Source organism: Puma concolor, chromosome B4, assembly GCF_028749965.1.
Source record: "Puma concolor isolate L17-30 chromosome B4, mPumCon1.1.hap2, whole genome shotgun sequence".
Lineage (NCBI taxonomy): Eukaryota > Metazoa > Chordata > Mammalia > Carnivora > Felidae > Puma > Puma concolor.
In genome coordinates this window covers 95,039,097-95,052,029 of record NC_141673.1, presented here as the reverse complement: position 1 = coordinate 95,052,029, position 12,933 = coordinate 95,039,097, and the positions used below count along the sequence as shown (strand labels likewise).

At 34.5% G+C, this 12,933-nt stretch overlaps 1 protein-coding gene across 4 annotated transcripts in view; it reads left to right on the top strand.

Annotated features, from left to right (window-relative positions):
- The window catches only part of ATF7IP (activating transcription factor 7 interacting protein), a 124,788-nt gene that overhangs the window by 60,990 nt on the left and 50,865 nt on the right, over window positions 1–12,933 (top strand). For all 4 annotated transcript variants that reach the window (XM_025930107.2, XM_086714019.1, XM_086714018.1 and 1 more), the window contains exons 4-5: window positions 1,484–1,629; window positions 2,950–3,087. In XM_025930107.2, coding sequence (XP_025785892.2) covers window positions 1,484–1,629; window positions 2,950–3,087 — 284 coding nt within the window. The remainder of the gene's footprint in view (window positions 1–1,483; window positions 1,630–2,949; window positions 3,088–12,933) is intronic.

Below are 12,933 nucleotides of genomic sequence, written 5' to 3'. Positions count from 1 at the left end.
ACACTTGAGCTGTTTAAAAAAAATAGTAATTCAATGTTTCTTCTTTTAAGGCTCTGAAATATACTTTAATTTCCATGAGATGACTTAAAAAATGTTTTTAGTTTAAGTGAAACACAGTTCAATCATTTTCTTGAGAGCTAACCCAAGGATTTTTGAAAGTATTATTTCATATACTTCAGTGTTTTATTTATACTTTTCATTGTTCCATAAGAAAGATTTAAGCTTAATATTTAGTAAAGTACTATCTGAATGTCTTGAGATAAATTGGGTAAGATTTATATTTAGAGCATGGGACTAATAATTTTCTCAGGAGTAATATAAACAAATGAAATTATGTATCTTAGTCTCCTTAAGGTACTTAAGCTTCATGGGATGGGGAATTGATTGAATGGGGTGTCATTAGGTTTATAAGATTATCATGGGGTTAGAAGTCAGGATACCTAGGTTCTATATCTTTCCCTGTCATTCTGGTTTCCATGTATGACATATAAGTTATGATTACAAGAGAAGTTATAGAAGAGAATTGGATTTTAAGAGTAGGCACATAGTTATATGGATATAGAGAAAAGTGAAGAGGGATAGTTATGGTTACATAAGGACATTTCCATTTAATAAGTGGAGATTTTAGTATTTTTACTTTTTATGTATTGAAAAAGAAACCAGGTAATAAAATTTGCTTATGATCTCATGAATGTTACCAATATATGAAATATAAAATTTTTAAATGAAGATCTTTGAATATCTTTACCAAATTGACTTTTATAATGACATTAATTTTATTTTTATTTAGTTGACATTCATTAGAATATATTAAGAATAACTATTCTTATGTTATTTTTCTAAAGCTAATGATTAAGAATTTTTTTCTAAATTTACTGAGAAAAAAATATACTTGAAAAGGAAGAATTAAATAATTAAAGCTATGCACAGTTGTTAGAAACCTGTGACATGAGAATGAGTAATATATTTTGTCAAAGGATTCATGTGCACTATGAAGTTTTGGAAAGGGAATGAATATGAGCTGATTTCTCATATCATATCATATTCATATTTTAGGTGATTCTCAAGGAAACAATATTTATGTTTATATTGTACATTGCTCGGCCTTTAAGAAGTTCTTGTTTAGTATATTGAAAATCATTTGAAGCTCAGAGCAAAGAAGCTACCTACTCACTTTTTTTTTTAAGTGTATTTATTTTGAGAAAGAGAGAGAGAATGTGTGCAAGCTGGAGAGGGGCAGAGAGGGACAGATCTCAAGAACAGTGAGATCATGACCTGAGCCAAAATCAAGAGTCAGATGCTTAACCAGCTTAGCCACGAGGTGCCCTTACCACACTTTTCTAATCTCAAAAACAATTCATAAAATAACTGATTGAGAATGGTATTGTTGTGATAGGTAGGAATAATACTTTGCTGAGAGTGGAGAAGAGGCATTAAGGTCTATAATAAAAACCTGATTAATCATTATGCTTTTTGTTCTCAGGTGAATTTTCCAGAAGAAAGCGTTCTAAGTCAGAGGACATGGACAATGTACAGTCCAAACGTCGTCGATACATGGAAGAAGAATATGAGGCAGAATTTCAAGTGAAGATTACAGCCAAGGGAGATATTAACCAGAAGCTACAAAAGGTGTTACAGATTATAAATCAAAAACCGTATTAAATAAAAAACATGACTATTTTGATTCTATTAGGTTTTTGACATTATTCTGTATTTTATTGGTATATTTGGGTTTTTCATAGAGAGAACTTGACAAAAATAGTTGAGCTTATTATTCTCAATAATTTAAAAAACTTTCTGATTCTTTTTTAAGATTTTTTCTTCTATATTGAACTTTATTCTAGTGGAAATATTAGAGTCTTATATGTTAACATTTTAATCTTTGTTACAAGCTGGTTTCATGGTTATAAGTTCCTGTATTGTAAGTCTTTGTTATGTACTTTAGGCTTAGTATTAAAAATGATAGGGACAGAGCTTTAGAATGACTAGGGAAAGGGAGTATTTAAAATGTGGACTTATGAAACGTCAGCCAAATCTATGAAGCTAGAGTTAGAAATACTGAAAATACATAGCATTCGATATATTTTTCAAAATGTGTTAACAGATATGTATGAAAACTGCCTTTTAAAGAAGAATATGAAATTCAGCTGAAATTAATTTTTTAAGGTCTTGTAAATTTAATGATGAAATTATAACTAATCCAGGTTTTAGACTAATGTCCTTCCATTAAAATATAGTATAAATATACACATTGAAAAAAGAATAGTGAGGCAGTAAAAAGTAGCTTTTTTTCCCTTCCAACTTTTAAATTTGTCATATGGAACTAATAATGCTTACTTAGTCTTTTTTATAGCGTTGTTACAAATATGAAGATAGGCATGTGAAAGAATTTTGAAACTTCTATTTGAAACTTCTGTGTACTGAGAGTTTACTCCTCTGCAACAGTATTACTCAAGTATGGGCCGTGGACATGCACTATGTATTATTCTATTTGTTATGGATCCAAAATAAGATAAATATGTAAATTGTGAGTAGGCATTCAGAAATATTTTATAGAAATTTCATAGTGCAGTGACGTTCTTACTGTCTCAAAAATTATCATCTGCAACAGATTAGAAATTTTAAAAACTGGTCCTTTCCTTTAATTGATTTCCTTTGAATCACAGTAGAAGATACAAGAAATAAATATTAAAACTTCAGTTTAAACTTATTTATAAAATTTCACCCTCTCGAAATTTTCTATTTTTAGTATAATTCTATCATAGCAGATATTACATCTGTAGAAGTGCAGGCTTTCAGCAGATGACATTGTGTCATGAATGCCAGCATGTTTTTCATTAAACTAATCAATACCATCAGTACCGTCTTATTAGTACATAAGAATATGTACAGTTTGCTGCTTGCTGAAATGCCTTCTTTGCTGTAACAAAGAAATGTGTATCTCTTTAGGTTGTACAGTGGTTGCTAGAAGAAAAATTGTGTGCGCTACAGTGTGCTGTATTTGATAAGACTTTGGCAGAATTGAAAACACGAGTGGAAAAGATTGAATGCAACAAGAGACATAAAACAGTTATTACTGAACTACAGGTTTGTATACTGACTTGAATTGTATACTCGTGTCATTATTTTTATAACTTATTTTTGAGGGCACATTTTCCAAATATTAGAAGTAAAAGTAGTCTCCATTAGTTTCCTAAGGCTGCCATAAAAAAGTACCATAAACTGGTGGCTTAAGCAACAAATGTATTGTCTCATAGTTCTGGAGGTTAAAAGTCTATGATCAAGGTGTTGGAAGAATTGGTTCTATTTGAGGTCTGTAAGAAAGAATCTCTTCCATGTGTCTCCTCTAGCTTCTGATGGTTTACTGACAGTCTTTGGCATCCTTGCTTTGTAGAAGCTTCATCCTGATCACTGGCTTTGTCTTCACATTGCAGTTTACCTGTGTGTGCCCAAATTTCCCCTTTTTACAAAGAAACCGGTTGTTTTGGATTGGGGCCCACCCTACCCCAGTATGACCTTATCTTAACTAATAACCTTTTTAAAGACCATATTTCCAAATTGAGTCACATTATGAGATACTTGGGAGTTCAGACTTCAATGTATGAACTTCTGAGGCACATATACACAGTTCAACCCATAATAGAGCTTCAAACCTATCTTAGTGGTTTTTAAATATTTTTTAGTCACTGAAGAAAGGCTGGTAGTATCTAGCATGGCATAAGTACCAAATAATATTTATTGTAAGTGATTCTGTTTATATTAATCCACTTCCTGCCACAGATCATATGTTATAAAGATGTTAGTTAATTTATATTTGTTAATAATTGCTATTTCATTTTTTATTAAATATAACTATATATTAACATGCAGTGCCAGAGCTTCTAATTGACTGAAATGAACACATGATAACATGCTGTAGTAATTCATTTTATTCCAAAACTAAGAAATTGGAAATTTTTATCAGTACATTCATTCTGTCGTAGGTAAATGTATGGTTTCTATTAGGCTTTTCTGAAATTGGAGCATAGTCTATAGATGATAAGTTTGCAAACCACTTACAGAGGTTTATTGTACAAATGAGGTGGGCGCCTGGGGGGGCTCAGTCATGTAAGTGTCTGACTCATGATTTCGGCTCAGGTCATGATCTCTAGGTTCATGGGCTTGGTCCCCATGCTGGGGACACAGAACCTGCTTGAGATTCTCTTCCTCTCTCTGCCCCTTCCCTATGTGTGTGCTCTCTTTTCTCTCTCTCAAAAACAAAGAAATAAACATTAAAAACAAGCAAACAAATGACGGCAAAGTGGTCCATGAAAAGTGACTGTTTTCTAGTTATAAATTGCATCCAAAAGTGACTAGAATTTATGTATTATATTTCTCAGCCTAAAAGTTCTTTTTCTTGGTTTTATATTGTTAATTTTTTTTGAAGTTAGACTTTTTTTAAATAAGATCTTTGTAGTAATTTTGTAATTTAGAACAATACTAGTCCTCTTTCTTCCTTTAGCAGGTCTTTCTAATAGTAGTAGTGTTGTTTAATGACTAAACTTTATTTTACTAATACTGTTGAGAATTTTCAATTAGAACTTTAAAATGTTTGAAGATTTTAAAAAGTGATTTCATTGTTTCTCATTTTGTGTTTTTAGAACATGAGATTTTGACTCTCATATTCTCATGTAATATGCAAGTCCAGATCTCTTAATATTTAATATACCTTTGCACTTGGTGTTTCTTGGTAGCCGCAGAATCTGAAGTTTTTCAACACCAAACCAAGCTTTCTTCCACAAATAAATCCACTTCCCATTGTTCCTTTTATTTGTAATTCTTGAATTCTTGGAAAAATTTTCCAAGAGTATCTTTCCGTTTTCCTTCTCATTGATAGTTTTTGAGTTCTTAGAAATAGATCTCTCAGTCATTTCACATATACAGTGGGTTATCAAATTATAACTTTTTAATTTCTTATTAATATCTATCTCTGGGGTGCCTGGGTGTCCCAGTCAGTTGAGTGTACGAATCTTGGCTTCAGCTCAGGTCATGTTCTCACAGTTCGTGGGTTTGAGCCCCGCATCTGGCTCTGTGCTGGTGGCACCAGAGCTTGCTTTAGATTCTCTCTTTTAGTATCTCTCTGTCTGCCCCTCCCCTGCTCATACTCTCTCTCTAAATAAATAAATAAGTAAACATTAAAAAAAAATTTTTTTTAAAGCCTATCTTGTTTCTTCTCACTTTCCACAAGGTGCACATCCACTTCTATGTGGATTTTTTTTCAATAAATAATATGTATATATGTATAATATAAATAAATATATAATATATTTATTATATTTAAATAAATATATGTATAATAAATATATGTATATTTATTAATAATAATAAATAATAAATATATGTATAAATATATGTATATGTATATAAATATATGTATAATATATTACAATATATGTATATGTATAATACTGTAAATGTGTTTTCTTTTTATAATTCCCAGATTATAGCAACAACCTTTTACATGATTACTCTGGTTCTACTTATTATGTCCTTGCTGGACTTCCCAACTGCTGTACTCATCTTTCTAAAATACTGTTTGTCTCATTCACCTCCATATAGTCCAGGTTCCTCAGTTGAGTGCTACTATTCATATTTTGATTTTAATATTTGGATCTCTTAGTTTTTTTTTTTTTTTTTTTTTTTAATTTTTTTTTCAACGTTTTTATTTATTTTTGGGACAGAAAGAGACAGAGCATGAACGGGGGAGGGGCAGAGAGAGAGGGAGACACAGAATCGGAAACAGGCTCCAGGCTCCGAGCCACCAGCCCAGAGCCCGACGCGGGGCTCGAACTCACGGACCGCGAGATCGTGACCTGGCTGAAGTCGGACGCTTAACCGACTGCGCCACCCAGGCGCCCCATGGATCTCATAGTTTTTGATCCACTTTTCCTAATACCTACCAGTTGTTTCATTGTCCTACAGTTTATCAGTGTTCATAGTATTTTTATTTTAGGCTTTCAACTTCATATTGTTTCTCCCATTCACTCACCTATAATGATCTGTCCTTAGCCATGCCATTTACTTAAATTTTACGGAGCTTAATTTAGTACCTGTTTCTGTATTGTTCTGATATTTAGTTTTTTATGGAAATAAAATTCAGATAATAAAATAACTGTTTTGGTCTACAATTCAGTGGTATTAGTATATTCACATTGTTGTGTGACTGTCATCTCTATCTAGTTAGAAACATTTTCATCAACTCAGAAGAAAACTTTTGTGTCCGTTAAACAGTCACTCCCCGTTTTCCTTCCCCCTACTCCTTGGCAACCACTAATGTGATTTCTGTCTTATTGATTTGTCTAATTGATTATTGCTATTCTGCATATTTCATATGAACAGAATCATACAATATGTAACTTTTTGTGTTTGGCCTCATTCAAAATGTTTTTGAAGTTCATACACAATGTAACATGTATTTCAGTACTTCATTCTTTTAGGCTAAGTAATATTTAATTATATTTGTATGCTATTGAAAGTGTTTGTATACACTGAAAATAAGTATTCAAGATGTTAAGTGTAATCTCTAGAATAATCACTTAAGGAAAAAGCTAAAATACACACACACACACACACACACACATATACATATACATGTACATATACATATACATATACATATACATATGCATATACATAATGAGTGTGTAGTATATAAACGCTTGACCCTTGAACAACACAGAGGTTGGAGTGCTGGCGCCTCCCTTGGTGCAGTTGAAAATCCATGTGTAACATTTGACTCTCTGAAAACTTAACTACTAATAGCCTACTATTGCTCTTAACCCTTGCTGCTGAATTTTTTATTTCAATTATCATACTTTCTGCTGCACAATTTTTATATGTTTTTTTTTAGTAGTAAGAAGTTTATTTTATATATATGTTTATGTGTGTGTGTATGTATATATACATTATATATATAATGTATATATACACATATATAATTTTTTATATATATATTTAATTATATATATATAATTTTTTTTTTTCAACGTTTATTTATTTTTGGGACAGAGAGAGACAGAGCATGAACGGGGGAGGGGCAGAGAGAGAGGGAGACACAGAATCGGAAACAGGCTCCAGGCTCTGAGCCATCAGCCCAGAGCCGGACGCGGGGCTCGAACTCATGGACCGCGAGATCGTGACCTGGCTGAAGTCGGACGCTTAACCGACTGCGCCACCCAGGCGCCCCATAATTTTCTTTTTTTTAAGTGAGCTTTATGCACAACCCGGGGCATGAAATCATGACCCGGAGATCAAGACCTGAGTTGAGATCAGAAGTCAGATGTTTAACTGATTGAGCCACCCAGGCGCCCCTTATTTATTTACTTATTTTCAAATTTTTATTTAAATTCCAGTTAATTAACATATAGTATAATACTGGTTTCTTTAGTAAAGTTTAGTGATTCATCACTTACATATAACACCCATTGCTCAACATAAGTGCCCTCCATAATACCCATAGGCCATTTAGCCCATCCCCTGCCCTACTCACCTCCCCTCCAGCAATCCTTAGTTTGTTCTCTATAGTTAAGAGTCTCTTATGGTTTGCCTCTCTTTTTTTTCCCCTTTCCCTGTGTGTTCATTATTTTATATCTTCAGTTCCACACGAGTGAAATCATATGGTATTTGTCTTTCTCTGACTGACTTATTTCACTTAGTATAATACACTCTAGCTCTGTCCGTGTCATGGCACATGGCAAGATTTCAGTCATTTTGATGGCTGAGTAATATTCCATTGTATATACACACCAAATCTTCCTTATCCATTCATCAGTTGATGGAGGTTTGGGCTTTTTCTATAATTTGGCTATTGTTGATAATGCTGCTATAAACATTGGGGTGCATGTGCCTCTTCAAATCAGTACATTTGTATCCTTTGGGTAAATACCTACTAGTGCAATTGCTGGGTCATAGGTATTTCTATTTTTAACTCTGAGGAACCTCCATACTCTTTTCGGAGTAACTGCCCCAGTTTGCATTCCCACCAACAGTGTAAGAGGTTTTCCCCTTTCTCGACACCCTTGTCAACATCTCTTGTTTTGTGTGTTGCTAATTTTAGCCATTCTGACAAGTGTGAGGTGGTATCTCATCCTGGTTTTGATTTGTATTTCCCTGATGATGAGTGATATTGAGCATCTTTTCATGTGTCTGTTGGCCATCTGGATGTCTTCTTTGGAAAAATGTCTATTAATGCCTTCTGCCCGTTTCTTACTAGGATTATTTGTTTATTGGGTATGGAGTTTGATAAGTTCTTTATAGATTTTTGGATACTAATCCTTTATCAGATGTGTCATTTGCAAATATCTTCTCCTATTTCATAGGCTGCCTTTCCGTTTTGTGGATTGTTCCCTTCACTGTGCAAAAGGATTTTTCTTGATGAAGTTCCAATAGCTCATGTTTGTTTTTGTTTCCCTTGTGTCCTGAGACATGTCTAGTAAGAAATTATTCTGGCCCAGGTCAAAGAGGTTGCTTCCTGTGTTCTTTCTCGTCTAGGATTTTGATGGTTTTCTTCCTGTGTTCTTTCTCCTCTAGGATTTTGATGGTTTCCTTTCTCAAACTCTGGTCTTTCATCCATTTTGAATTTTTATTTTATGGTATAAGAAAGTGGTCCAGTTTTCCCAACACCATTTTTTTTTAAGTTTATTTACTTATTTTGAGAGACAGAAAGTGAACAGGAAGGGGCAGAGAGAGAGAGAGACAGAATCCCAAACAGGTTCTGCATTGCCAGCGTAGAGCCCATTGCAGGGCTCAGTCTCACAAACTGTGACATCATGACCTGAGCTGAGAGTAAGAGTGAGACATTTAACCAACTGAGCCACCCAGGCACCCCCAACACCATTTGGTGAAGAGACATTTTTCCATTGGATATTCTTTCCTGCTTTGTCAAATATTAGTTGGCCATATATAGTTGTGGGTCCATTTCTGGGTTTTCTGTTTTATTCCATTGATCTTTTTTTTTTTTTTAATTTTTTTTTTTTCAACGTTTATTTATTTTTGGGACAGAGAGAGACAGAGCATGAACGGGGAGGGGCAGAGAGAGAGGGAGACACAGAATCGGAAACAGGCTCCAGGCTCCGAGCCATCAGCCCAGAGCCTGACGCGGGGCTCGAACTCACGGACCGCGAGATCGTGACCTGGCTGAAGTCGGACGCCCAACCGACTGCGCCACCCAGGCGCCCCTATTCCATTGATCTTTGTGTCAGTTTTTGTGCCAGTACCATCCTGTATTGATGACTACAGCTTTGCAATATAGCTTGAAGTTTGGAATTGTGATACCTTCAGTTTTGCTTGTCTTTTTCAAGGTTTCTTTAGCTCTTCAAGGTCTTTTTTGGTTCCAAGCAAATTTTAGAATTATTTGTTCTAGTTCTTTGAAAAATGCTGGTAGTACTTTGATAGGGATTGCATTAAATGTGTAGATTGCTTTGGGTAGTATAGACATTTTAACAATGTTTGTTCTTCTAATCCATGAGCATGGAATGTTTTCTCATTTCTTTGTGTCCCTTTCAATTTCTTTCATAAGTGTTCTACAGTTTTCAGAGTACAGATGTTTTACCTCTTTAGTTAGGTTTATTCCTAGGTATCTTATTGTTTTTGGTGCAGTTGTAAATGGGATCGACTCCTGGATTTCTCTTTCTGCTGCTTCATTATTGGTGTATGGAAATGCAACAGATTTCTGTATAGTGATTTTATATCCTGTGACTTTGCTGGATTCGTGTATCAGTTCTAGCAATTTTTTGGTGGAATCTGTTGGGTTTTCTACATAGAGTATCAGGTCATCTATAAATAGTGGAAGTTGGACTTCTTCCTTGTCAATTTAGATGTCCTTTATTTCTTTTTGTTGTCTGATTGCTAAGGCTAGCATTTCCAGTACTATATTAAATAACAGTGGTGACAGTCAACACCCCTGTGGTATTCCTTATCCCTAAAAGCTGTCAGCTTTTCCCCATCAAGGATGCTATTAGCTGTGGGTCTTTTGTATATGGCCTTTATGATGTTGAGGCTATGTTCCCTCTATCTCTGCTTTGTTGAGGGTTTTTATTAAGAATGGATGCTGTACTTTATCAAATGCTTTTTCTGCATCTATTGACAGGATCATATGGTTCTTATCCTTTCTTAATGTGGTATCTCACATTGATTGATTTGCAAATATTGGACCACCCTTTTGTAGTCCAGGAATAAATCCCACTTGGTTGTGGTGAATAATTCTTTTAATGTACTGTTGGATTCAATTTGTTAGTATCTTATTGAGAATTTTTGCATCCATATTCATGAGGAATATTGCCTATAGTTTTTCAGTGGGATCTTTGTCTGGTTTTGGAATCAAGGTAATGCTGGCTTTGTAGAATGAGTTTGAAAATTTCCTTCCATTTCTATTTTTGGAACAGTTTGAGAAGAATAGCCAATTTGATTACTGATTCAATTTCTTTGCTGGTTATAGGTCTGTTCAAATTTTCTATTTCTTCAGGTTTTAGTTTTGGTAGTTTGTGAGTTTTATCTATTTCTTCCAGATTGCCCAGTTTGTTGGCATGTAATTTTTCATAAAATTATCTTATAATTGTATTTCTGGGTTGTTGGTTGTGATCTCTCCTCTTTCATTTGTGATTTTATTTATTTGGGTCCTTTCTCTCTCCACCTCTCTCTCTCTCTCTCTCTCTCTCTCTCTTTCTCTCTCTCTCTCTTTTTTTTTTTTTGATAAGTCTGGCTTAGGGGTTTAACAATTTTATTAATTCTTTCAAAGAACCAGCTCTTAGTTTTGTTGATCTGTTCTACTGTTTTGTTTGTTTGTTTGTTTGTTTCCCTATAAATTATTTGTACTCTAACATTTATTAGTTCCCTTCTTCTGCTGGCTTTAGGCTTTATTTGCTGTTCCTTTTCTAGCTCCTTTAGGTGTAAGGTTAGGTTGTGTATTTGAGACTTTTCTTGTTTTTTGAGGTAGACGTGTATTGCTGTGTACTTCCTCTTATGTCTACTTTTGCTGCATTCCAAAAGGTTCTGGAGTGCTGTGTTTTCATTTTCATTTGCTTCCATATATTTTGTTTTCCTTCTTTAATTTCCTGGTTAACCCATTCATACTTTAGTAGAATGTTCTTTAACTTCCATATCTTTGTGGTGTTTCCAAATTTTTTCTTCTGGTTGACTTCAAGTTTCATAGTGTTATAGTCTGAAAATATGCATTGTATGATCTCAGTCTTTTTGTACTTGTTGAGGCCTGATTTGTGACCCAGTACATGATCAGTTCTGGAGCCTGTTCCATGTGCACTTGTAAAGAATGTGTTTTCTACTGCTTTAGGATGAAATGCTCTGAATATATCTGTTAAGTCCATCTGGTCCAGTGTATCATTCAAAACCATTGTTTTCTTGTTGATTATTTACTTGGATGTTCTGTTCATTGCTGTTATTGGGGTGTTAAAGTCACCTATCATTGTTATCAATGATTTTCTTTATGTTTGTTATTAATTTATTTATATATTTGGGTGTTTCAAAGTTGAGGGCATAAATATTTACAGTTGTTAGATCTTTTTGGATAGACCCCTTTATAATGATATAGTGCCTTTCTTCATGTCTTGTTACAGTATTTGGTTTAAAATCTAGTTAGTCTGATAATCGTATGGCTACTCTGGCTTTCTTTTGATGTCTATTTAGCATGATAGATGGTTTTCCATCCCCTTTCTTAAAACCTTTCTTTTTTTTAATGTTTATTTATTTTTGAGACAGAGGGATAGACAGAGTGTGAGCAGGGGAGGGGCAGAGAGAGAAGGAGACACAGAATCCGAAGCAGGCTCCAGGCTCCGAGCTGCCAGCACAGAGCCTGACGTAGGACTCGAACTCACGAACCGCGAGATCATGACCTGAGCTGAAGTCGGATGCTCAGCCAATTGAGCCACCCAGGTGCCCCCATCCCCTTTCTATTTGGACGTGTCTTCAGGTCTAAAATGAATCTCATGTAGGCAGCATATGTATAGGTCTTCTCTTTTTATTCCATTCTGATACCCTATGTCTTTTGATTAGAGCATTTAGTCCATTTACATTCAGAGTGATTATTGATAGAAAAGAATTTCATGTGATTGTATTACCTGAAAAGTTGTCGTTTCTGGAGATTTTCTCTATTCCTTTCTAGTGTTTGTTGCTTTTGGTCTTTCTTTCCCACTCAGAGTCCCCTTTAATATTTCTCGTAGGGTTGGTTTAGTGGTCACAAACTGCTTTAGTTTGTGTTTGTCTGGGAAACTCCTTATTTCTCCTACTCTGAATGACAGCCTTGCTAGATAAAGTAGTTTGGGCTGCATATTTTTCTCACTAAGCACATTGATATATCGTGCCACTCTCTTCTGGCCTGCCAAGTTTCTCTGGAGAGATCCTCTGCTAACTTGACCTGTCTTTCCTTTAGGTTAGGAATTTCTTTTCCATTACTGCTTTCAGGATTCTTTCCTTAAGTCTGTGTTTTGCAAATTTTGCTATGATACAGCTTCATGTTGGCCAGTTTTTATTGATTTTGATAGGAATTCTCTGTGCCTCCTGGATTTGGATGCTGGTTTCCTTACCCTGATTAAGGAAGTTTTCAGCTGTCATTTGCTCAAGTAAACCTTCTCCTCCTTTTGTCTTTCTTCTTCTTCTGGGACTCCTGTGATATGAATGTTATTATGTTTCATGGAGTTGTTGAGTTCCTAAGTCTACATTTGTGATCCAATACTTTTCTTTCCCTCTTCCTTTCAGCTTCATTATTTTCCATAATTTTATCTTCTATATCACTTATTTTTTTCTTCTGCTACTTCCATTCCTGTGTTCATTACATCCAGTCATTTTGCATCTTGGTTATAGCATTTTTTATGTCAGCCTCACTAGTTTTTAGCATTTTTTTTATTGCTGTAGTAAAGGTGTCTCTGTTTTTTCTATGCTTTT